Genomic DNA, 25,719 nt, shown 5'->3' with positions numbered 1-25,719 from the left:
AACACATATAGAATTGTCAAAATGGACACTAACAACATTTATTAACATATTCATTCATTTATCTCAATAAAATACATGTTTTTATAAATTCTTTGGAACTGACATTTAAATCAATTATCAACGTGTATTTTATAATATTGGGTTGGCCAAAAAGTTCCCTCAGTTTTTAAGTAAAAGTTGACACATTTTTCATTTTCACCAAGAACTTTATTGAACAATGTATTCACCATTTTGTTCTACTACCTTCTGCCATTTTTCAGGCAACTTCATAATTCCATCTTCCCAAAACTTTTTAGCTTTTTGAACTAAGAACTGTTCCAGGTGCCTATTACAGTCACAATACAATCTAACAAAATTGTTTCGAATGAAGTTCAAAGTGCTACTAGAGCCATCTTACAGAAAAAAATGAACGAACTTTTTAGCCAACCCAATAAATGCTACAATTGCAAAAAAAAAATAGAAATACATTTTGCCTTAGAAGGTTCTTCTCAGGGCTAGAAAGAAGCCCAACAAATGCCAAGAAAGTTGTGGGACTAAGGTGAAGCTTAAAACCCAATAACTAAAACTGATAAGCAACCCTCACTTCTTTCTTTCTGCACTTTGTGATAAAGAACCTATCTGGTGATGTGTTCATAAGTGATTAAAGCAGGAGAGAGGAAAAAAAAAAAAAAAAAAAGCAATGAAAAGACCAAACAGTGAAAAAATAAAATAGTCCACTGTAAGTAGTGTGATCATATAATTTATCCTCCAATCTGGTACATGTCTGTGAATGACAAATACTAACTCAGACAAGATACATGGTTATCCTGACCATAACTGATCATGTATTGATTTACTTAATTAAGAAAAAAGCCAAAAACAAAAACATCATACACACATTTAAAAGATTATATTTCAATATAATATAAATGTTTCTATAGTTGTAGAGTTCTAGAGCTCAGTTCCTAAGCTAAAGGATAAAATCTTATTCCTCCAATGTCCGTAAATTATATCATTAAAACCATTAAAAAAAAATCAAGTTCAGTTTGCTATCGGCTAACTCCAAATGTTTGAGATACCTTATTTTAAACAATATAAAATGCATCAAAATATGACATTATTTTATGCAACTGACATTTGAAAATTTTAACAAAATTAGATTAAAAACTCCTATCTTAAAAGGAGAGTCTCATGAAACAGAAATTAGCTTACCAATACTCCATCATAAGATCCTGTTTCACTTGTCAGAAATGCAAACATGACACACAGATACGGGTTGTTTAACTGTAATCGTAAAGTGCTGCACATTTCTCTCCAAAGTGAGTTCTTCTCATCTGTATAACCCGATAAAGCCATTGCTACCACATTAAGATTCAGATCACCTGCATATTAAAAAGAGACAGCTAATCAAAGTAATCAAAAGCTTAATGTCTCCTAGTTCTTCAACCATAACAAATAAAGATCAGAGGGTGAATTTGCCCCCCAGAAAAATAAGACCATTAGAATAAGGGTTTTGACACAGACTAGAATATCTGGCAAGAACCACAAGCAAAAATTTCCATTTTTATAAAACTTCTACCCATATTGCAAATCCTGTGCAGGACAAGCACATCTTTTAATTCTCAAGTTTTCATCCCAGACAGATTCCTACACAGTATGTTAGCTTAGGACCTAAATGAAGAGTAGTGAAGCAATACTATCAGAATCATTGCCAACTTCATGAACAAGTTAATTTATGTGGAGATGTTTCAAAGTGTTGATAGTAAATATTATTGTATCTCAGGACTACAATTTTCAAAATCATTTGTTTTCCTATTCCTACATATATAATGCTCATGCTTATGTATATGTTTTATCAGCAAAGTACTGAAAGCCAATATTTCAGCATTCTTATTATAGTATTATACTTTTAATTTTTCTAGGACCAAATTAACTATTATTATAGTATTATACTTTTAATTTTTCCAGGAAAAATTAACTATCAAAATGATCACAGAACTGTATTTAGACATAATTGCAACAAAGCATTTGTTACCGATAGTCTTTTAAACATTTGTTCTTAGCAGTTTATACGGCTGCTGATGAGCTGCTAGCCTGGCAGTCAGCCCTACGGCTGCCTAGCCATCTAACATTAAGTTTAGCTTCAAAAGAGAAAATTAAATTCATCTTTAGCTTTTACTCTTAAGTGTTTTCTACATTTATTATAGCAACTTTATTAGGTTTCTTGATCCTAATCATTTACTCTTTTTTTTCCAAATAAAACAGCATTTCCCACTTTATGTTCTTAATAGCCTGTTCCTCATTTCTATAAACATTTTCCCCAAGTTATTTTGTGCCTGCTTCCTGTGCTTACTCTGTTAAAGTCTTTTTTCTTTCTTCCCTTCTTTCTTCCTCTTTCTTTCTCTCTCTCTCTCTCCCCCCCCCCCGCTTTTTTTCTTTCCTTCCTTCCTTTCCTTCTCTCTCCCTCTCCCTCTCTCTCTCTTTCTTTCCTTCCTTCCTTTCCTTCTCTCTCTCTCTCTCCCCCTCTCTCTCTCCCTCCTTCCCTCCCTCCCTCCCTTCCTTCCTTTCATTTTTTTAACATCTTTATTGGAGTATAATTGCTTTACAATGGTGTGTTAGTTTCTGCTTTATAACAAAGTGAATCAGCTATACATATACATATATCCCCATTTCTCCTCCCTCTTGCATCTCCCTGCCACCCTCCCTATCCCACCCTCTAGGTGGTCACAAAGCACCGAGCTGATCTCCCTGTGCTATGCGGCTGCTTCCCACTAGCTATCTATTTTACATTTGGTAGTACATATATGTCCATGCCACTCTCTCACTTCGTCCCCAGCTTACCCTTCCCCCTCCCCATGTCCTTAACTCCATTCTCTATGCCTGCGTCTTTATTCCTGTCCTGCCCCTAGGTTCTTCAGAACCTTTTTTTTTGTTTTAGATTCCAAATATATGTGTTAGCATACGGTATTTGTTTTACTCTTTCTGACTTTAACATTAAGAAACAACAACAACAAAGGAATATCTTCTTTGAATCCTGCTTAGAACAATTTATCTCCAAATGGAAAGGAATATTTGATTCACAGAAATCTTTTCTCCAGTCCTCAACCAGGTTATTCAAATCACTGAAAAGATACTTTTCCCCTATTGTTAGTATGGGTGTTTAAATCTAACACCAAATTTTCCAGGTACACAAGACAAGGATTATCATGCTCTAAGGTCATAGTAAAATTAGAATTAGAAATGGCTTTAAATATCAATTCTTTTTTCCATCACCACATATCTTCTACTGCACTCTCAAATGGGGAAGACTTATGCTAGAGCAAAACTGAAGGAAAAGAGGGCAATCTGGGCAAAACATTAGATTTTTCAACTTTTAGACTGCAAGTAAATATATTACAGTTAATTTCAGGTGTTTTTCCTATGGTACCACAGAACTGTAGTAGCTTCAAAATGGACCAGCAAATAAAAATTAAGTATTCTGAATACTCATAAATAATTCGGCCAGGTGTATTAAAAACTGATAGGTATATATACATCTTGAAGTGAAATATTCCCAATAAGAAAAAAACTGAATTCCTGGATTAAGATTTATTTCTCTGAGTTTTCTCTTGCAAAATGTCAGGGTGAAAACTTTATCACATATCTTTGTTTCTTCTTTTTCAAAAAAATATTAAATGGAAACTATGTTCAAATCAGCAGACTCAAGTAGAAACACTTTTGCATATCAAAGTATGATTTTTATAAGAATCTATCTTAGTCTAACTAAAAGTGTCATTCAGTTTCCTAAAAGTCAACCAAAAACCATACAAAAAATAAAGCATAAACTAAAATACACTCAAATGTTTGCCATAAAAATGCCTGCAAACTAAAGTAGTCCTAATCTCCAAGAAAATACATTTTTTAAATGTATGTGAACTATCTTCAAGGAAAGAACACTGAAATGAACACACTTGAGTATTCCTTATAATATTAAGAAGACAATTAAGACATTTCCTTTTTCAATAAACAAAAGGGATGGACTAAACATTTACTTTAATAGACACAGTTCTGTGCTAATTTCTCTTTCAAAAAAATTTACCAAAAATATTGATTAGAGTTTTAACAATTATCAGCATCTTTTCTTTCAAGGATTCTATGAACGGCAAATATCTTATTATATAACCCAATACCTTTTTCTGAAGATGCCCCTTCATTCAGGATCTGGATTGCTCGTCGAATATCCAAGTTGAACAATGCCACAGCGGCAGCTCTCTCCCATTCCCCTTCTTGTACAAGGGAGTTCAAAAATGGCCCCACGTCGACATCCGTTCCTTTCTTTATCCACCCACAAAGCTGTAAAGCTAAGATTCTCTCTTCATTTAAATTCTGAATATCAGTTTGCTTATCCAACCCACTCCAATTATGTCTGCTGCTTTCTACCATTCCTAAAAAGAAAAACACCTTTATATTATTGTTTATTAGTTTTTGAAATGTGTTTGGAAAATAAGTCAGTTTTACATAGGACTATTTCAACATTAGATTTTAAATATTCAGCTTCTCAGCCACAATTTCATGATAGCATAAGTATAAAACATGCCACAAACAAAACACATTTTACATGTTGCTAACTACAAACTTCCCCGAGTTACCAGAAAGAGCTGTGGGACTAACAGTCAATGCTTGATGGGCGGCTATGTGAGTCACTGCTTCAGAGCAGCCTCCCTGACCACCTAATCTAAAATAGGGTGCCACCTGTATTATCTAACTAACCATTGGTTCCTCTATGTCCTTTAGCACTAACATAAGCTCCCATATTTTATTTAATTTATTTTCAGTCTTATCTCTTCTCCTACTAGAACATAAGCTCCTACTAGAACATACTCTCCAAAAGGGCTGGCATCTTTTCTTTTTTTATTTGAAAGGTATCCCCAGTGTTTGAGATTCGATACTCACACTCCCTCCCTCCCGCTTCTGCCACTCTATGTATGAATATATACATCTATATGAAAAAAATGAGATCAAAAACATCAAAGTACTTTGAAATGTTAAGTACTAAGCTAAAATACAACAGGAATTATTTGAAGGTTCTCCCCCCTTACTAAACCAGGAGACTTTATGGCCTCATTTTCTTTTCACAAGGAATTTAAATAATTCTTGTAACATTACTTAGATTGCAATCAAGGCAGCTGATCCTAACGGGAGGATAATTTCACGTAAGATGATACTTGGTGCCAAATTAAGGTAAAAGAAAGATGAAACTTAAGGATTCTATTAATTGCAACTCAAATTCTTAAAAGTTCTAGAAAGTTTTACCATCAAAATTGTCAATTATCTGTTCTTATTTTAACGAAAAGGATTTTCAGAATAAACTGAATTAGGAAGCAAGAATGTCCAACATTACAAATGTCTTTTATTAGTAGTAATTTACACTTGTAATTTACAGCATCCTACATTTATACAGTTACATATAATACAGTAATTATACATTTGTAGGGACTTTCCTGGTGGCGCAGTGGTTTAGAATCTGCTTGCCAATGCAGGGGACACGGGTTCACTCCATGGTCCGGAAAGATCCCACATGCCACAGAGCAACTAAGCCCGTGCGCCACAACTACTGAGCCTGCGCTCTAGAGCCCACGAGCCACAGTTACTGAAGCCCGCATACCTAGAGCCCGTGCTCCGCAACAAGAGAAGCCATCACAATGAGAAACCCGAACACTGCAACAAAGAGTAGGCCCCACTCACTGCAACTAGAGAAAGCCCACGCACAGCAACCAAGACCCAAGGCAGACAAAAAGAAGAAAAAATAAAGAGAATACCTGCACATCAAAAAGAGGAACCGTGCTGCTCTATATGCAACCATGAGGGAAGTCAGTGAAGACAAAATCACTTATAGCTTATGAAAGTGAGATTTTATAGCTTATAGCTTATGAAAGTGAGAAACTTATAGCTTATGAAAGTGAGAAAACTTAGAATTAAATGATAAAGTTAATAAAACGTGTTAAAAATTAAAGAAGACTTTTTAATTCTGAATAACAAATTTAAACTGTTTAAATAGTATGTAGTCATTAAATTTCATGTAGAACAAGCTGCAGATGTACTATAAGGTATTTACTTTCTTATCTCCTGTATAAATTTTGGATTCAGTACTGATGATATTATTTAATTAATGGTAAAAATTTAAGCAGGTGAACAAAAAGCAATTTATTTGTTAAACAATTCCTCACAGCTTAATAATTTCTAGTTTCTTAGAGTTTTTATTTTCTAGAAATTGCGTCATGGAATAGAGATCAGTGTGTATGAATCCAAAGAGTTCAGTGCTAGGAGGTGGAAAAGTATCCTGCAAGTGCATGGATACTGTGTCACATTATTTTGGCTGCTCAGAGACCTTCCCACTGCTTAATAACTATGCTACAAGAAATTCGGGTTATCAAATAAGCAATGTGATATTATTGTGGGTTTTTAAGTACATAGTCATATTATGATTTTTAGTATGCATGAATTTTTAAATATGATTAATTTAAATCTATTTATACACATTATGTAATACTAAAGTGACAAGATTGTATCCCCAAAATTTGAGACTACTCTATATATAAATAATAAAATCAATGTTTTATGATGGTTGTGAGGGAAACAAGTGAAACAAGTTCACTTAAACATTAAAAAACATTTAAAATATATTTTTTTCAAATACTACATCAAGCAAACACTATGCTACCTGTAGTTATAAGTTTGTTGCATTTTTACATCTATATAATAACAAAGCAGTAATTTTATCCAGTGTTTATAAGAACATTTTTGTTCTTAAAAACCTAAATCCCAGCAATTCTGCCCGTTAAAAGTAATTCTTCTTAACAGACATGCTTTCTAGATCAGTTTACCATTTAAGTATGAAAAATATTTTCATCATGTTGGATGGAAAGCTGACCAACATTATATAATTTTCTGCCATCTTAAAAGAAGGAATTATACCTGCTGACAACCCTGTGACCCTGCTCCACAAGACGTACAAGGCATTCCCTCAGAGCATGCATTCTCTTCTTCCTGATCGATTTCAACACTTGGCCCTTCCAAAAAACTAGCCTTATCTCCACCGGCCTACACCTCCAAGATTCTACCCACTCCTATCACAGACACACTTCAAATTATTTCTTCTCCAAAAGAGCCACTTTCTAACCACAACCTCATAGCCTTCCAGCTCACAATCTCAACCTCACAATCTCTTGACCACTCATATCTTTACTTATTAGTCTTCTATCATTTTCCTCCCTAACCAAGTTAGATCCCAAGGACCAACGAATGAACCATTCTCTTTCCAGTATTCTTAACTCTCCTGGCCCATTGTCTTTTATTCTTTCTTCTGCTAAAGCAACATCGCCCCACAGTCCTCCCATTTCTCAAGACAACTCTCTCTCCTCTTCTCTGTATCGCCTCTCCACAGCCTCCCTGCTCTTCTCAACAAGCAAACCTACTATGTTGAGAAAGCAGGAGCCATCAAGTGGAAAACCTGTCAGTGTCTGATCACTGAACATTAAACAACCTGCATACCTTTCCCCTCTCCCTACTGTGGAGTAGGTGTACATCCTCCTGTGTGTAAAGCCAATCTTTCACCTGTGCTTTGGATCCCTTCCTAGGAATTCTGCTTTTCAGCCTCTTTACTCTGCATCTTCCAACCTCTTTCTAAGGTTTCCTCTCATCAGCATTTAAACACACTTTAATCAATTCCATGTTAAAAACAAAAACAACACAAAAGCCCTCCCATGACTCCAGATTCACCTGCTGCTATCACTGTATATCTTTTTATCCTCCTTCATACAGTTAAATTTCTTGAAAGAATTAATTAAAATGGATGACCTCTTTCTTCACCCTACATTTCCTGCCCATTGGACATCTCTATCTAGCTATATTCAATTTATCCCAAAATAAACTCTTTTCTTATTTTCAAATGCATTCTACCTATGTTATTCCTATCTAATTAACTGCTATTAGTATTATTCCAGTTGTCTTAGCATGCTTTCATTTTTCCTTCCCCTCCATCCCCTGAATCCGATTAATTAAATTCTGTCCCACTCTCTATCCACATTTCTCTAGCTCTTCTGCCACTTACCTTCGTAAGAACACCATCATATCTTGCCTGATAACTGTGGCTTCTGAGGTCCCTGCTATCAATCTTGATCCCCTCCAATCCATTCCACACACAGAGTGACAGCTCTAAAACACAAATTTCCCTAAACCCTCACCATGATTTCTAAGTCCTGGTTACCCCACTGCCTCAATTCTCTCTTCGCGTCATCTCTCACACTCTGTTCCTGCAATACTGAATGTGCTATGCTCCCTTTCCTCTGGGATCACTGCATATGCTGCTCCCTGTCTGAACCCTGTCTTTACCTTTACCTCTTGCAGGAAACCAGCACTAATTCCTAAAACCAGATTATGAATTCTTCTATACTTAATTGTCTGTTCTTCCTCATATTATAACTATTTACTTGTCCATATTCTGAAGTATACTTGACCCTTGAACAACATGGGTTTGAACTGCATGGGTCCACTTATACACAGTTTTCAATAAAGAGAGTACCTGTGTTTTTATTTTATAGATCTCTAAATGTGGGGAAAAGTTAGTGTTCGATTAAAGATCACAGTATGTGGAAACAAAAGAACGAGGGTTTGAGTCCTGATTCTACCAAACTGTTTCAGCTTCCTGTCCTTGAATGAGTCATTTATCAATTTCTTTGTTTTTCAGGCAGAAATACAAGTACACAGATTTTTGAGTGGGGTAAAAGGGATCAGTAACCCTAACTACCCCCTCTCCTTGTTTAAGGGTCAACTGTAGAATGTAAACTCCCCAAGAGCAGAAATGATATCTATCTTGTATAGTCTCCATGAGTGAAGAGACTTAGCTATCTTGTTTACAGTTATGTCTCCAGTTCCTAGGAGAATTCTTGGCATATAGTGAGCATGTAATGAATACCTGCCGAATGAATGAATAAATTTACCTCATATTACAGTTGTAAGAATTAAAGTAACATGGAGAAAGCAACTAGTGTGATGTCTAATTCATAGTAAGCACTCACTATATATTATCTGTCACCAAAGTTAAAATTTAGCTCTAATAAACTTGTGCATTAGGTAATGGTGGGCAAGATGGCTCAATGTGTTGACTTACTATGTGTTGAATTATTAGAGATGCAATTAGAAAAGAAGTATGGCCAGAGAAAAGACTGGAACTTAGGACTGCCAACTTTGACAGTCATTTCCCTACTTTTTACTTTTTGGGTTGCAGAAACAAAATATCTAAACCAAACCAAACAAAAAGCCAAAAGTCTATCAATGAGATAATCTTTCCAACAGCAGTCTTTTTTAGTTTGGGTAAAGACTACTCTTGACTCAAGACAAGATACTCAGTTTGTCTCTACTGCACCAGAAACGTATAAAGATATTCCATTTTCCCCCCTTGCTTTTCCTCAGAGGTAGTGTATTGGCTTTTCCCTGAAATATATCAAAGTACAGCTAGATCAGTCCCTCCCATCAGGAAGCTTGCACAAGCCTCTTAGATAGCTTCATCCACAGAGGAAAGACAGAAGAAGCAAGAAGAACTACAATCCTTCAGCCTGTGGAATGAAAACCATATTCACAGAAAGACAGACAAAATAAAAAGGCAGAGGACTATGTACCAGATAAAGGAACAAGATAAAACCCCAGAAAAACAACTAAATAAAGTGGAGACAGGCAACCTTCCAGAAAAATAATTCATAATAATGATAGTGAAGATGACCCAGGACCTCGGAAAAAGAATGGAGACAAACATCGAGAAGATGCAAGAGATGCTTATTAACAAAGACCTAGAAGAATTGAAGAACAAACAAACAGAAGTGAACAATACAATAACTGAAATGAAAAATACACTAGAAGGAAACAATAGCAGAATAACTAAAGCAAAAGAACAGACAACTGAACTGGAAGACAGAATGGTGGAAATTACTGCCATGGAACAGAATAAAGAAAAAAGAAAGAAAACAAATGAAGACAGCACAAGAGACCTCTGGGACAACACTGAATGCACCAACATTTGCATTATAGGGGTCCCAGAAGGAGACAAGAGAGAGAAAGGACCCAAGAAAATATTTGAAGAGACTGTAGTCGAAAACTTCCCGAACATGGGAAAGGAAATAGGCACCCAAGTCCAGGAAGCGCAGAGAGTTACAGGCAGGATAAACCCAAGGAGAAACACTCCAAGACACATAGTAATCAAACAACAAAAATTAAAGACAAAGAAAAATTATTAAAAACAACAAGGGAAAACGAACAAATGACATACAAGGGGACTCCAATAAAGTTAACAGCTGATTTCTCAGCAGAAACTCTACGAGCCAGAAGGGAGTGGCACAATATATTTAAAGTGATGAAAAGGAAGAACCTACAACCAAGATTACTCTACCCAGCAAGGATCTCATTCAGATTCGACAGAGAAATCAAAGCTTTACAGATAAGCAAAAGCTAAGAGAATTCAGCACCACCAAACCAGCTCTACAGCAGATGCTAAAGGAACTTCTCTAAGAGGGAAACACAAGAGAAGAAAAGGACCTACAAAAACAAACCCAAAACAATTAAGAAAATGGTCATAGGAACACACATATAGAAAATTACCTTAAATATGAAAGGATTAAGTGCTCCAACCAGGGCTTCCCTGGTGGCGCAGTGGTTGAGAGTCCCAATGCAGGGGACACAGGTTCGTGCCCCGGTCCGGGAAGATCCCACATGCCGTGGAGCGGCTGGGCCTGTGAGCCATGGCCGCTGAGCCTGCGCGTCCAGAGCCTATGCTCTGCAACAGGAGAGGCCACAACAGTGAAAGGCCCGTGTACTGCCAAAAAAAAAAAAAAAAAGCTCCAACCAAAAGACACAGGCTTGCTGAATGGATACAAAAACAAGTCCTGTCTATATGCTACCAACAAGAGACCCACTTCAGACCTAGGGACACATACAGACTGAAAGTGAGGGGATGGAAAAAGATATTCCATGCAAAAGAAAATCAAAAGAAAGCTGGAGTAGCAATACTCATATAAGATAAAATAGATTTTAAAATACAGAATGTTACAAGAGGCAAGTAGGGACACTACATAATGATCAAGGGATCAATCCAAGAAGATATAACAATTATAAATATATATGCACCCAACATAGGAGCATCTCAATACAAAAGGCAATTGTTAACAGCTATAAAAGAGGAAATCGACAGTAACACAGTAATAGTGGGGGACTTTAACACTTCACTTACACCAACTGATAGATCATCCAGACACAAAATTAGTAAGGAAACACAAGCTTTAAATGACACAATAGAGCAGATAGATTTAATTGATATCTATAGGACATTCCATCTGAAAACAGCCGATTACACTTTCTTCTCAAGTGCACACAGAACATTCTCCAGGACAGATCACATTTTGGGTAACAAAGCAAGCCTCAGTAAATTTAAGAAAACTGAAATCATATCAAGCATCTTTTCTGACTACAATGCTATGAGATTATAAATAAATTAAAGGGAAAAAAACATAAAAAACACAAACACACTGAGGCTAAACAACAGATTACTAAATAACCAAGAGATCACTGAAGAAACCATAGAGGAAATCAGAAAATACCTAGAGACAAATGACAATGAAAACACGATGAACCAAAACCTATGGGACGCAGCAAAAGCAGTTCTAAGAGGGAAGTTTATAGCTATACTATCCTACCTCAAGAAACAAGAAAAATCTCAAATAAACAATCCAACCTTACACTTAAAAGAACTAGAGAAAGAACAAACAAAACCCAAAGTTAGTAGAAGGAAAGAAATCATAACGATCAGAGCAGAAATAAATGAAACAGAAACAAAGAAAACAAGAGCAAAGATCAATAAAACTAAAAGCTGGTTCTTTGAGAAGATAAATAAAATTGATAAACCTTTAGCCAGACTCATCAAGAAAAAGAGGGAGAGGACTCAAATCAATAAAATTAGAAACGAAAAAGGAGAAGTTACAACGGACACCACAGAAATACCAAGCATCCTAAGAGACTACTACAAGCAACACTATGCCAATAAAATGGACAACCGGGAAGAAATGGACAAATTCTTAGAAAGTTATAACCTTCCAAGACTTATCCAGGAAGAAGTAGAAAGTATGAACAGACCAATCACAAGCACTGAAATTGAAACTGTGATTAAAAATCTTCCAACAAACAAAAAGTCCAGGACCAGATGGCTTCACAGGTGAATTCTATCAAACATTTAAAGAAGAGCTAATACCCATCCTTCTCAAACTCTTCCAAAAAATTGCAGAGGAAGGAACACTCCCAAACTCATTCTACGAGGCCACCATCACCCTGATACCAAAACCAGACAAAGATATCACAAAAACAGAAAATTACAGACCAATATCACTGACGAATATAGATGCAAAAATCCTCAAGAAAATACTAGCAAACAGAATCCAACAACACATTAAAAGGATCATACACCGTGATCAAGTGGGATTTATCCCAGGGATGCAAGGATTCTTCAATATATGCAAATCAATCAGTGTGATACACCATATTAACAAATTGAAGAATAAAAACCATATGATCATCTCAATAGATGCACAAAAACCTTTTGACAAAATTCAACACCCATTTATGATAAAAACCCTCCAGAAAGTGGGCATAGAGGGAACTTACCTCAACATAATAAAGGCCATATATGACAAACCCACAGCAAACATCATTCTCAAAGGTGAAAAACTGAAAGCATTTCCTCTAAGATCAGGAACAAGACAACGATGTCCACTCTCGCCACTATTATTCAACACAGTTTTGGAAGTCCTAGCCACGGCAATCAGAGAAGAGAAAGAAATAAAAGAAATACAAATTGGAAAAGAAGTAAAACTGTTACTGTTTCCAGATGACATGATACTATACACAGATAATCCTAAAGATGCCACCAGAAGACTACTAGAGCTAATCAATGAATTTGATAAAGGTGCAGGATACAAAATTAATGCACAGAAATCACTTGCATTCCTATACACTAACAACAAAAACTCAGAAAGAGAAATTAAGGAAACAAATCCATTGACCATTGCAACAAAAAGAATAAAATACCTAGGAATAAACCTACCTAAGGAGGTAAAAGACCTGTAGTCAGAAAACTATAAGACACTGATGAAAGAAATCAAAGATGACACAAACAAATGGAGACATATGCCATGTTCTTGGATGGGAAGAATCAATATTGTGAAAATGACTATACTACCCAAAGCAATCTACAGATTCAATGCAATCCCTATCAAATTACCAATGGCATTTTTTACAGAACTAGAACAAGAAATCTTAAAATTTGTATGGAGACACAAAGATGCCTGAATAGCCAAAGCAACCTTGAAGAAAAAAAAAAAACAGAGCTGAGGAATCAGACTTCCTGACTTCAGACTCTACCACAAAGTTACAGTAATCAAGACAATATGGTACTGGCACAAAAACAGAAACATAGATCCATGGAACAGGATAGAAATTCCAGAGATAAACCCACGCATCTATGGTCAACTAATCTATGACAAAGGAAGCAAGGATATACAAGGAGAAAAGACAGTCTCTTCAATAAGTGGTGCTGGGAAAACTGGACAGCCATATGTAAAAGAATGAAATTAGAATACTCCCTAACACCATATACAAAAATAAACTCAAAATGGATTAAAGACCTAAATGTAAGACCAGACACTATAAAACTCTTACAGGAAAACATAGGAAGAACACTCTTTGACATAAATCACATCAAGATTTTTGACCCACCTCCTAGAGTAATGGAAATAAAAACAAAAATAAACAAATGGGACCTAATGAAACTTAAAAGCTTTTGCACAGCAAAGGAAACCATAAACAAGATGAAAAGGCAACCCTCAGAGTGGGAGAAAATATCTGCAAACAAATCAATGGACATAGGATTAAACTCCAAAATATATAAACAGCTCATGCAGCTCAATATTAAAAAAACAAACAACCCAATCAAAACATGGGAAGAAGACCTAAATGGGCAGGAGACATTTCTCCAAAGATGACATAGAGAGGGCCAAGAGGCACATGAAAAGCTGCTCAACATCACTAATTATTAGAGAAATGCAAATCAAAACTACAATGAGGTATCACCTCACACCAGTTAGAATGGGCACCATCAGAAAATCTACAAACAACAAATGCTGGAGAGGGTGTGAGGAAAAGGGAATCCTCTTGCACTGTTGGTGGGAATGTAAATTGATATAGCCACTATGGAGAACAGTATGGAGGTTCCTCAAAAAACTAAAAATAGAATTACCATATGACCCAGCAATCCCACTATTGGGCATATACCCAGAGAAAACCATAATTCAAAAAGACACATGCACCTCAGTGTTTATTGCAACACTATTTACAATAGCCAGGTCATGGAAGCAACCTAAATGCCCACTGACAGACAAATGGATAAAGAAGATGTGGTACATACATACAATGGAACATTACTCAGCCATAAAAAGTAAGGAAATTGGGTCATTTGTAGAGATGTGGATGGACATAGAGACTGTGATACAAGTGAAGTAAGTCAGAAAGAGAAAAACAAGTATCGTATGTTAACGCATATATGGGGAATCTAGAAAAATGGTACAGATGAACTGGTTTGCAAGGCAGAAACAGACACACAGATGTAGAGAACAAACGTATAGACACCAAGGGGGTAATGTGGCAGGTGGGGGGGGATTAAAAAAAAAAAAAGTACAGCAGAAAAAATAAACCTCAGAATATTGAGAATGCAATGTGGTCTGACCTACTATATAGCTGTAAATACTATTTATGGGGGTAATACATAACTGTCCTTTTACTTTTATTAATAAAAATGGAAGTCTCTAATTAAACTCTTTCATTTTATTATTTATAATAAAACTTACTTTTTTGGGTCAAGAGCTAATGAGAGAACACCAAAATGAAATAGATGATATAAGTAGTCTACTGAATCTTCAATGTGAACCACAGTAATTTAGAAGTCCTTAAAAAAATCAAAATAATATAACCATTTAATTGAAATGTTTAATGTACTCTTATTAAAAAACAGCGTTTTATTTTGTATTTTTTTGTAGAGTATTTATAAAAGTCCTATTAAAAAAAAGTTAGATTTATTACTTCTACTGCCACTCTTTGACTAAATAATGTAAACTGCTTTTCTAGCAGCTTGAGTTGGGCCCAAATTTGACTGCTGTCAAAAACTAGATACCAAATCCTAGGTTGGGAAGATAACTATAATATAATCCACAATTCAATCCCAATAAAGACAATAAGAACAACTGTTTAAAGAAGTCAGTGAAAAAACAGTAAGTTTGGCTCTTCTGTCATCTTTATTTTACTCTTAAATAGTTTATTAATTTCAATCTTACATTAATTCATGCATCATTCAGTCATCAAAGACTACTTCACATACAGATGGCCAAAAAACACATGAAAAGATGCTCAACATCACTAATTATTAGAGAAATGCAAATCAAAACTACAGTGAGGTATCACCTCACACCAGGCAGAATGACTATAATCAAAAATCTACAAACCATAAATAATGGAGAGGGTGTGGAGAAAAGGGAACCCTTCCACACTGTTGGTGGGAATGTAAATTGAAACAGCCACTATGGAGAACAGTATGCATGTTCTTTAAAAAACTAAAAATAGGGCTTCCCTGGTGGCGCAGTGGTTGAAGAGTCCGCCTGCTGATGCAGGGGACACGGGTTCGTGCCCTGGTCCGGGAGGGTCCCACATGTCACGGAGCGGCTGCGCCCGTGAGCCATGGCCGCTGGGCCTGCGCATCTGGAACCTGTGCTCCCCAACGGGAGAGGCCACATCAGTGAGAGGCTCGCGTACCGGAAAAAAAAACCAAACTAAAAACAGAGCTACCACATGACCCACCAACCCCACTCCTGGCCATATATCCAGAGAAAACCGTAATTTGAAAGGATGCATGCACCGCAATGTTCATTGCAGCACTATTTACAATACCCAGGACATGGAAGCAACCTAAATGTCAATCAACAGACGAATGGATAAAGAAGATGTGGTGTATGTATATATATATATATATATGCAGTGGAATATTACTCAGCCATAAAAAGGAACAAAATAATGCCATTTGCAGCGACATGGATGGACCCAGAGATTGTCATACAGAGTGAAGTCAGAAAGAGAAAGACAAATATCATATAATACTGCTTATACGTGGAATCCAGAAAAATGAACTTATTCGCAAAGGAGAAATAGAGTCACAGATGTAGAAAACAAGCTTATAGTTACCAATGGGGGAAGCAGGGTTGGGGAGTGGATGAATTGGGAGTTGGGATTGACATATATACACTACTATATATAAAATAGATAACTAATGAGAACCTACTGTATACCACAGTGAACTCTAATCAGTGCTCTGTGGTGACCTAAATGGGAAGGAAATCTAAAAAAGAGTGGATATATGTATATGTATAACTGATTCACTTTGCTGTACAGCAGAAAGTAACACAATATTGTAAAGCACCTATATTCCAATAAAAATTAATTTAAAAAAAAAAGAAAGGAAAAAAGGAAACTGAAACTACAGCAATTAAAAAATAAAGACTATTTCAGGTAAGACACCTCAGGTAAGGCCATACCTCATGTCATAGTTATACAGTACTTACCATTGGGTAGCTAAGTGAGAGGGTTTAGGCAGCAAAATAAAAAGGGGTCTCCTTCAGTTGGAAAATTTTTAATTTAGTTTTTATAAAAGCAAATACTGTGATAAAATCTGAACCAACAACCAGGATCCTATAAATCCTCTAATGTAATACCTTTTAAAGTGGGTCTTCAAAACCAATAATAGTGAATAAATTAATGAATAAATTTAGAAAGTCAATCACTTCAAAGAACCAAGACTCCTTCCAAAAAGAATTTTAAATATAAGAACAATTATGCATTTAACGCAACAATTCACTAAAAATATCTAGTCAAAAACAACACAACAAAAAAAGAATATTTATGTACACTATCCTGAGATAACTAAATTTGGGGGGAAAATAAGAGTACAAAAATTATAAACATATTGCAGAAAATAAAACAGAATTTTCTTACCCAAAGATGATTTTACAATTGATTTAATTCCTGAATAAACCAATGATCCTTTGTTGCCTGGAGATTTCTGATCCATATCTTCTGTATACTGCTTCATAAGTATTTAAATGCATAGGAAATACTAGTAATGATGCATAATAAAATATTTCAAAGCTAAATTTATTTTGATTTGGAACCAATTCATAATAGGCATCAGTGCAAGAAGGTGGTTGGTTCTACTGTATTGTAGAGATATATTTTTCTCCCTCCTACACAATCTGCAAAGCAGTATTTCAACAGTTTTAAACAATTTTACTTTGGAATTTTAGTATTAAGTCTTGCATCTGCACATAAAACATTCAGCACGATATTTACAGACTGACCTTTTGGCAAATTTCAAGAACATTTCTACCAAATTCATCTTACAAAATTCACAATGCAAAGGATATAGTGCAGAGTATACCAGAGTGACTTGAGCTGTGGATCTTCATTTCCCGCTAAAATATGGTTTCTCCACACCTGTTCTGTGTCAAGTCCGTACCTTGATAAAGCCCGAAGGCGCATCTTCGTTGCTATATCTTTTTCTAAAGAATTATCATTTTCTTCTTCCGCACATTCATACAAATGACGACCACAAGCCCACATTAAAGATGTAATTGGGCTCCAGGCAAGAGAGATCCTTTCAAAAACAGTGAAGTCAGACATTGTTCGGTTGGGAGTTACAACTATCATTCGATTTTGACTTGTTGGATGCCAAGCAAAGGAGGCAATGTAATTGTCACAAGGTTGCACACTTCTTTCAATTATTGTGGGTTCAGTTTCATCTCCAATGGGAGTGGGTGTGTGCTGCATATCATATAATCTAATAATATTACTATCCCTTGTTAAAGTGGCAAGCAGACCAGTCCTAGTTGGACACCATGCTACTTTTGTTAAGGGCTTTGGTTGCTCAGTCAAAGTCAAAACTGGCTTCTCAAATTTCCTAAGATCCCATATTGCAACCTGACCTTCATAAAAGGAAGCAACGCGATCATGGAAGTATGGGTCTACTGTCACGCCCTGAACAGCTTTTGTATTCACAAACATCTTTTGGCTTGTATTCCGAAGATCAAAAATGGCTAGGTTACGATGCATACCAGCAAGGAGAAGTTTCTGGTCTCGTGGAAGCCAACAAAGAGAGAGACAAGCATCATTCTGTCCTAATTCATAAAGTGGTTTTGTTACTAATAATGTTGTTTCAGTTTCACCTGCCGAAAGTCTTACTTTCTCCATGGGAACTATATCAGGCGTGTATTTGCTGCAGATGTCCCAAATCAGCACTGAAAAGTCAGCTCTATGTTTATCTAGACCAGCAGCAAGCCAGTTACTATCCAATGGATTCCATGCAAGAGTATTGCATTGTCGTGCATGTTTTGGAACAAACTCTTTTCCTATCAAATCTTTGAACTTTGAGTTATGATCTTGACCAAGACTTGTAAGTACCACTCTACCATTTGCTTGTCCAACTGCTAGGAGACATTCAGGATCATAATTGAGATACCAGGCAACACATTTCATATAGGGTGTTTCTGAATTTATTGAGAGTAACGTAGCTGCAGAGTCTTCAGATAAACGTAGAGATCCAGCTTTGAATTCTGAATTCACAGTAGATTCCACGTGATAAAGGCTAAGTTCTGAGTCACATACAACAAATCTATCAACCTGGTGTGGTGCCCACAATATATCAGGTTTGGTACCACTCATGCTTACTGATGATCTCAAAGAGTGCAGTTAGGTCCATTCACTGAAAATCTGCTTAAAAATAAAAAGTTTTAAAATGTTAACAATATACAATTCTAAGCTGAATCAACTATTCAGAAAGTCAGGAAATTTTCTACACAGATACTCTGTTTTTCAATATATTTATATTTCTTCTTACTGCTATGAATTCAAGACAATATTTATTAATAAAAGGGGAAAAGAAGAACTTCCTCCAATAAGATGAGCTGGTAGGAATCTGAGAACTCCATTCTGGCTTTATTTCCCATGATCAATTATCTTAATTGCACTATTACTAGTACCTTCAATTTAACCTCAGGGTTGAAATAACTTCAGTGTGGTGAGCAAATTAATAAGTATCATCCATCTGAAGGCGACAAAACTTTAAAGGGTTATGAATCACATACCTAAGCAACAAGTTTAAAGCAGCACTATCCAACAGAACCTTCTGCAACGATAGAAATGTTCTGTATCTGTACTGTCCAATATGGTAGCTACTAGCCACATGCAGCTACTGAGCACGAGAAATATGGCAGTGCAAATTTTAAATTTTGTTTGATTTTAATTAATTTTAATATAAATGGCCACATGAGGCCACCGTAATGACCAATGCAGATTTAAAGTACAAAGCCACTAGTTTCTTCCTCAAATTTCAACGATAAGAAGCAGGAATGTATTGAGTGGAGTCGAGTTCAACTCCTAGCTCTGACACATGCTAGCTGTATACCTCAAAAAGGCCTTTGTGTTTGGGGGTCCTTTTATTTTCTCATCTGTACAACGTAAGAACTGGTTTAGACTAACGTTTCCCAAATTTCAGTTATTCATGTACCACCTGTGCCATTATTTAATATTTTTATTTAAACTGACTCATTTTTAAAATCTGAAAATCAATTTTAATTTCATCATAAGGTCCATGAGTCATGGGTACAATATGCTAAATATATTTTTTTCTAACATACTTAAATAAATATATAACTATTAAAAATGTTTGATTGTGTTACCTAAAATCATCCTGTTTATGACCAGTAGGAAATAAACACTTTGCACTTTGGGAAACTGAATTAAGTGAGCATTAGAGGCTCTTTCAGTTTTCAATTCTATAAACTTCGAATAGGTATTTGAAACAGGAATTTTGAAAAGATAAATATGCTAGTAGTAGTTTAAGCACATAAGCACTAAAAATAGTTATGCTAAAAATGGTAGTTTAATAATAAAAGCTACTTACAAAAATGTAAATTTCTGTTTTTAAGCAAGTCTGGCTAGAGGTAACAGTCTGGATTAAAAATGAACAAAGAGGGCTTCCTTGGTGGCGCAGTGGTTAAGAATCCACCTGCCAATGCAGGGGACACGGGTTCGAGCCCTGGTCCGGGAAGATCCCACATGCCACGGAGCAATTAAGCCCGTGTGTCACAACTACTGGGCCTGAGCTCTAGAGCCCGTGAGCCACAACTACTGAGCCCACGTGCCACAACTGCTGAAGCCTGCGTGCCTAGAGCCCGTGCTCCACAACAAGAGAAGCCACCGCAATGAGAAGCCCGTGCACCACAATGGAGAGTAGCCCCTGCTCGCTGCAACTAGAGAAAGCCCGCCCCCAGCAACGGAGACCCAACACAGCCAAAAATAAATAAATAAAATAAATTTATAAAAAAAAAAAAAGAACAAAGATACTCATAATCCTCATGGCAACTGGTATCTGTACATCCATGCTGTCAGTTCTTAAAGAGTGAAGTTATGGTTCATTCATCTCTCTATACCCTGTACCAGATGCAGAGCCTGGCACAGATTCCTAATAAAGATATTCTAAATAAATTCAGCTCAGACATATGTTTTGATCTTGTAAAAGTTTCAGTCAAGAATTTCAATAGACTCATAAAATTTAGATGACTGGGAAAAGCCTCTAAGAATTCTCATACCGCCTTATTTCCTTCCTTAATAGTTCTGAAGCCCAAGATCAATCATTTCAATTATATTCTTACTAGCACCCTCAATTTCTTCATTTCCTTGCCACGTTTGCCTTCCCCGACAAGCTCAATTGTCTTCTTTCTTCCACTCAGGCTGCAGAGTCTCACAGTTCTGCAGACTGACTCCATAAAAAATTAAGGTAGACAACATGTCTGGCCTGTGGTGCTGGTTCAGCAGTTCTTTTATTCATCTTTCCACTCTGGCCTTTATGAAATCAAAGTGATCTTTTTAAAATACAAACTTATCCAGGTTATCGAACTCCTGCTTAAAACCCTCTCATGGTTTCCAACTGCTGTTAGCATAGAGTTCTCATTCTTCGACAAAACCTACAAAACCCTAAATGATCCAGCCTCAATGCACCCTGTTCTCCTCCCTGCTAACTGTGTTCTAGCTATACTGTCCTTTTCATTGCCTAGAATGTAATCCTCCACCCATCACACCTTTGCAAATGCCATTCCCTCTGGTTGGAGCTTTCTTCCCTCCCTTCTCGGCCATGTTAAAACCTGCTCAACCTTGACTTCAACCACACTCTATCCCCTCCCCAATCTAAATCAGGTTACTTAGATATATACTCTCAATGGAGAATATTCCTTCCCTTTAAATCACCGTCTCGGGCTTCCCTGGTGGCGCAGTGGATAAGAATCCGCCTGCCAATGTAGGGGACACGGGTTTGATCCCTGGTCCGGGAAGATCCCACATACTGCGGAGCAACTAAGCCTGTGCGCCACAACTAGTGAGCCTATGCTCTAGAGCCTGCGAGCCACAACCACTGAAGCCCGCGTGCCTAGAGCCCGTGCTCCGCAACTAGAGAAGCCACCGCAATGAGAAGCCCACGCACCGCAACGAAGAGTAGCCCCTGCTCACCACAACTAGAGGAAGCCCGTGTGCGGCAACAAAGACCCAACACAGCCAAAAATAAAATAAATAAAATTTTAAAAATAAACAACAAAAAAATAAATCACCCTCTCCATCTCTCCTACTAGATTATAAACTCCCTAAGAGCAGGTGAAGTATCCTTTTTGCTCTCCATTTGAACCTCTAGTACCCAGCACAGTGCTGGGCACTTAGTAGATACTGAGTAATTACTTGTTAAATGAATGCATTTGTTAAATGCTCCCTCTGACACCTCTCACACTGCTTTCTCCAAATTTCACTAATCTCCCCATGCTTACGCCCACTGCCCTTTCCAGTAGGGCTTGGCTCAAGCCAACAGCAAAGTGCCCACTGTCATAACTGGTTCCAATAATGGGTAAGGGCCCACAGTGAGCAACCCTGAGAGGATCACTCTCATACACTGACTTTCGTTTATTCTATAAGCATTTTGGGGCATCTTCTATGTTCTAGACACTGTTCTAAATGCTGGGCACACAGAGGTAAACAGGGACAAATAAGGTCCCCGGTTGCTATGGAATGAACTGTGACCCCCGCCCCAAAATTCGTATGTTGAAGTGTTAATCATGACTCCACGTGACTGTCTTGGAGATAGAGTCTTTAAGGAGGTAATTAAGGTTAAGGTTAAATGAGGTCACAAGGGTGAAGTCCTGATCTGACAGAACTGGTGCCCTTAAAATACAGAGATACCAGAGCCCCCTCCCCATGTGAGTACACAGTGAGAAGGAGGCTGTCTGCAAGCTAGGAAGATAGCTACCACCAGAACCAGACCATACTGGCACCCTGATCTCAGACTTCCAGCCTCCAGAACTGTGAGAAAATAAGTTTCTGTCGTTTAAGCCATCCAGTCTATGGTATTTTGTTATGGTAGCCCAAGTGAACTAATACACTAATAAAACCTGCATTCCAGTGCTGAAGTTATGTCCAGTCTTAAAGAGAATTTAAAAATTTAAGAATGAGAAGGAAAAGAAGCACCTTGTGTAACAGGAAGTAGCTAACACAACAAAAAGAAGGAACAGATGCTGCCAAGTAAGGCTTTATTCATACTCATGCCCTTGCAAACAGAGGAAACCTCTTAACTGGAGGTATCCTTAGATCTGGCCCATCTCCTATCTCACTGAAAGACAAATGCTAAAATAAGCACACTTTTTATATAGGCTTCCTTCCTACAACTGTACTCTTTACACAAATGATCCATGGTTTAAAAAAAAACTGGGTGCCACATGGAAAAATCCATCTTAGAAAAAAAAGGAAGTGTTACTATAATTTTAAAAACTATTTGATTTACATGACTCTCAACGAAGAATCATCCGTATTTCTTCTGATATTATGCACATATTTATATTACCATCCACAAAATCTGACTACAGTAACTCATATACAGAATCACAGAACTTGAGAGTTAGAAAGAGGCTAGTAAACCCTGCATAATTCACATAGGAGTAAAGAGAAGACCAGATGTTTTGATTCTTTTCCAATACCACCCTACTCCCATCCTAGATTACTGCATAGAGAAAGGATCAGCTACATCATCTGCAGGGCCCCCTTCTTCAAAACTTATTAAAAATTTCAATACTGTGACAGCAGAGCATTAAACCAAGTGCCAGGCCTTCTAAAGATGGGCCTTGTGTGACTGCACGGCTCACACACCATGAAGCTGGCCCTGAATACAGAGGTACATCTATAAGCACCCTCTTAAGAAACGTACAGCTGACCCTTGAACAACTGAGGGGTTAGGCCGCAGACCCTCCAACGCAGTCCACATGTAACTTATAGTTGGCCCTCTGTATAAGTGGCTTCTCCTTATCTGTGGTTCTGCATCCTCAGATTCAACCAGCTGTGGATTGTGTAGTACTGTGGTATTTACCATTGAAAAAAATCCACATATAAGTAGACCCATGCAGTTCAAACCTGTGTTGCTCAAGTCAACTGTATTTCTTTACAATCCAACACAGTATAGATGGATCCTGGCTCCTGAACAAACACCACTAGGAATATGGTGGAGAGCAAAGAAAAGTGAGCCTGGAGTCAGAGGACCTCCAGCCACTACTAGCTAGACCCTAACAAGCCCCTTAATACTCCAAGACTATAAAATGGAGATAGAACCCACCCTATCTCCTTCTCACAGAATTGTGACAATCAAATTAAATGAGTTCTATGCATCAACAAATGCGTCAGTATCACTACGATTCCCTTAAACAGCTCTGGCAATTAATGTTTTCAAATGCTGGAGACACTGAAAAATTGGGGGTAAAAGGGGTAGGATTTGCAATAATTACAGCTTATATTTAGATGCTCACCTTCAAGTATAACAAGCACTCACTTCCCATCAATGGTTTCTGAGCAAAGGAAAGCCATGATGATGATTCTGTGTTCCTCACCAGAACATCTATAACAGCACTGTCCAACAGAAACATAGTGTAAGCCATATAACTTAAAATTTTCTAATGCCCACATTGAAAAGAATAAAAAGAAATAAATCTAATTTAGCAATATATATTATTTAACCTAACATATCAAAAATATTATCCTTTCAACATGTAATCAATGTAAAATTATTAATGAGAAATTTACCTTTTTCTCTTTTTTTTTGTGGTACCAAGTCTTGGAAATACAATATGTATTTTACACTTTCAGCACATCTCAATCCTGTGTGGCTACTGGACAGTGAAGATCTATATAATACTAAGTGTACAAGGTATCCAATCATCCTTTTATGTTGTTGTCTTTTCTACTTGTCTTACCATGACAAATAACAACAGTAGCAGTTTCAAGAAATTTCTACCATCACCATCTTCAAGGAGATGCTCTATATATCTCCAAATTTCCCTTAAAATATAGTTAAACAAAAGGCTGCAAAGGCAGTCATTTGCTAAGTCATTTAGGAATGCTCGTGGCTCCTGAAAGAAGCTTTATCCTCTTACGGAATTTTCATTACTCGTACATGCAGAGGACAGAGCTACGCGGGTGACAGGCCCTTTAAGAAGTATTTATTTAGAGTACAACTAGAGCAAGGCTGGCTGCTCTGCCGGGTAATGCAGAAATCTAAGGGCGACTCCTACACTCCAGACACCTGGCTGAGCTTCGCGTCCTAGGGCAGGACGCGGTTCTAAGACAACCCGGCAGCGGTGGAGGCTGCAGCGCGGACCCAGCACCCCGAAGGAGGTCCCCGAGACCGCGGGCCGCTTGCAGCTCTCAGGCCCGGCCTGACGCCCGGCGCGGTTATCCCGCAGCGCTGAACGCGACTCCCCGCGCCTCGGCTCCAAGGAGGCCCCGGGGTCCGCACCCGCCCGGGCTTTTCAACTGGGCTTGCCCGGGCGCCTAGCGGCCGTCCTGGAGCTCCCGAGCCCTCGACTCGGGCCTCCCGGTCCCGAGGGCGGAGACGCGGCCCGGCCCGCACTCACCGACCTGGCAGGCAGCGCTGCCTTCGTACTGCCGCTTCCGGCCTAGTCGCAGCCCCTCCCGACGGGGGTGGTCCACACGCCGGCAAGATGGCGGCCGCACGACGCGGTCAGTAACCGGGGCCACAGGCCCAGGGTCCACTACCCGACCACCGCGCCTCGCAGACACGCGGAGTTGCCTGGGCCTGGGAAGGGGAGTTCCCCGCTACGAGCCCCGCCCCTCGCTCGCCCGCGGAGTCGCACCGCCCTGGGGCGGGGCCACGGCCCCAGAGGCCCCGCAGGCCCCGCCTGCTGTCCAAGCGCCCTGGTCCATCTCCTCAGGTCCCGCCCCCTGAATCCCCAGGCGGGATCCTGGTCACGTGAAGCCGGACTCCTCTCAGAGCTGGGTTATCAATTTTAAGGGATTTGGATGCTTCAGCTCGTTTAATTGGTTTAAATTTCCATTAAGGTACTTCCCTGGTGGTCCAGTGGTTAAGACTCTGTGCTCCCAATGTAGAGGGCCTGGGTTGAATTGCCGGTCAGGGAACTACATCCTGCGTGTGATATCTAAGATCCTGCACGCCCCAACGAAGATGCCCTGTGCAGCAGCTAAGACTCTCACAGGAAATAAATAAATATTAAAAAATAAATTTCCATTAAA

At 38.0% G+C, this 25,719-nt stretch overlaps 1 protein-coding gene across 4 annotated transcripts in view; it reads right to left on the bottom strand.

The window, feature by feature from the left end:
- MIOS (meiosis regulator for oocyte development) overlaps positions 1–25,282 on the bottom strand; it is a 41,013-nt gene extending 15,731 nt beyond the window's left edge. The window contains exons 1-6 of one of the 4 annotated variants that reach the window (XM_027102507.1): positions 25,083–25,282; positions 23,979–24,078; positions 17,517–18,861; positions 17,089–17,187; positions 4,149–4,403; positions 1,192–1,361 (exon numbers count right to left, since the gene is read on the bottom strand). In XM_027102507.1, the coding sequence (XP_026958308.1) occupies positions 1,192–1,361; positions 4,149–4,403; positions 17,089–17,187; positions 17,517–18,810 (1,818 nt within the window). In that variant the 5' untranslated portion in view covers positions 18,811–18,861; positions 23,979–24,078; positions 25,083–25,282. Of the gene's footprint in view, positions 1–1,191; positions 1,362–4,148; positions 4,404–17,088; positions 17,188–17,516; positions 18,862–23,978; positions 24,079–24,252; positions 24,923–25,082 lie in introns of those variants that run through there. The other 3 variants (XM_027102506.1, XM_027102508.1, XM_027102509.1) reach the window with 3 other exon arrangements.
- Positions 25,283–25,719: the final 437 nt, after the last annotated feature.

The sequence above is a fragment of the Aethalodelphis obliquidens genome, unplaced genomic scaffold (genome assembly GCF_003676395.1).
Source record: "Aethalodelphis obliquidens isolate GAN/ISIS:26980383/991018 unplaced genomic scaffold, ASM367639v1 scaffold5, whole genome shotgun sequence".
Classification (NCBI taxonomy): domain Eukaryota; kingdom Metazoa; phylum Chordata; class Mammalia; order Artiodactyla; family Delphinidae; genus Aethalodelphis; species Aethalodelphis obliquidens.
The sequence above is the reverse complement of the archived record's forward strand: the minus strand, read 5'-3'. Positions and strand labels throughout refer to the sequence as shown.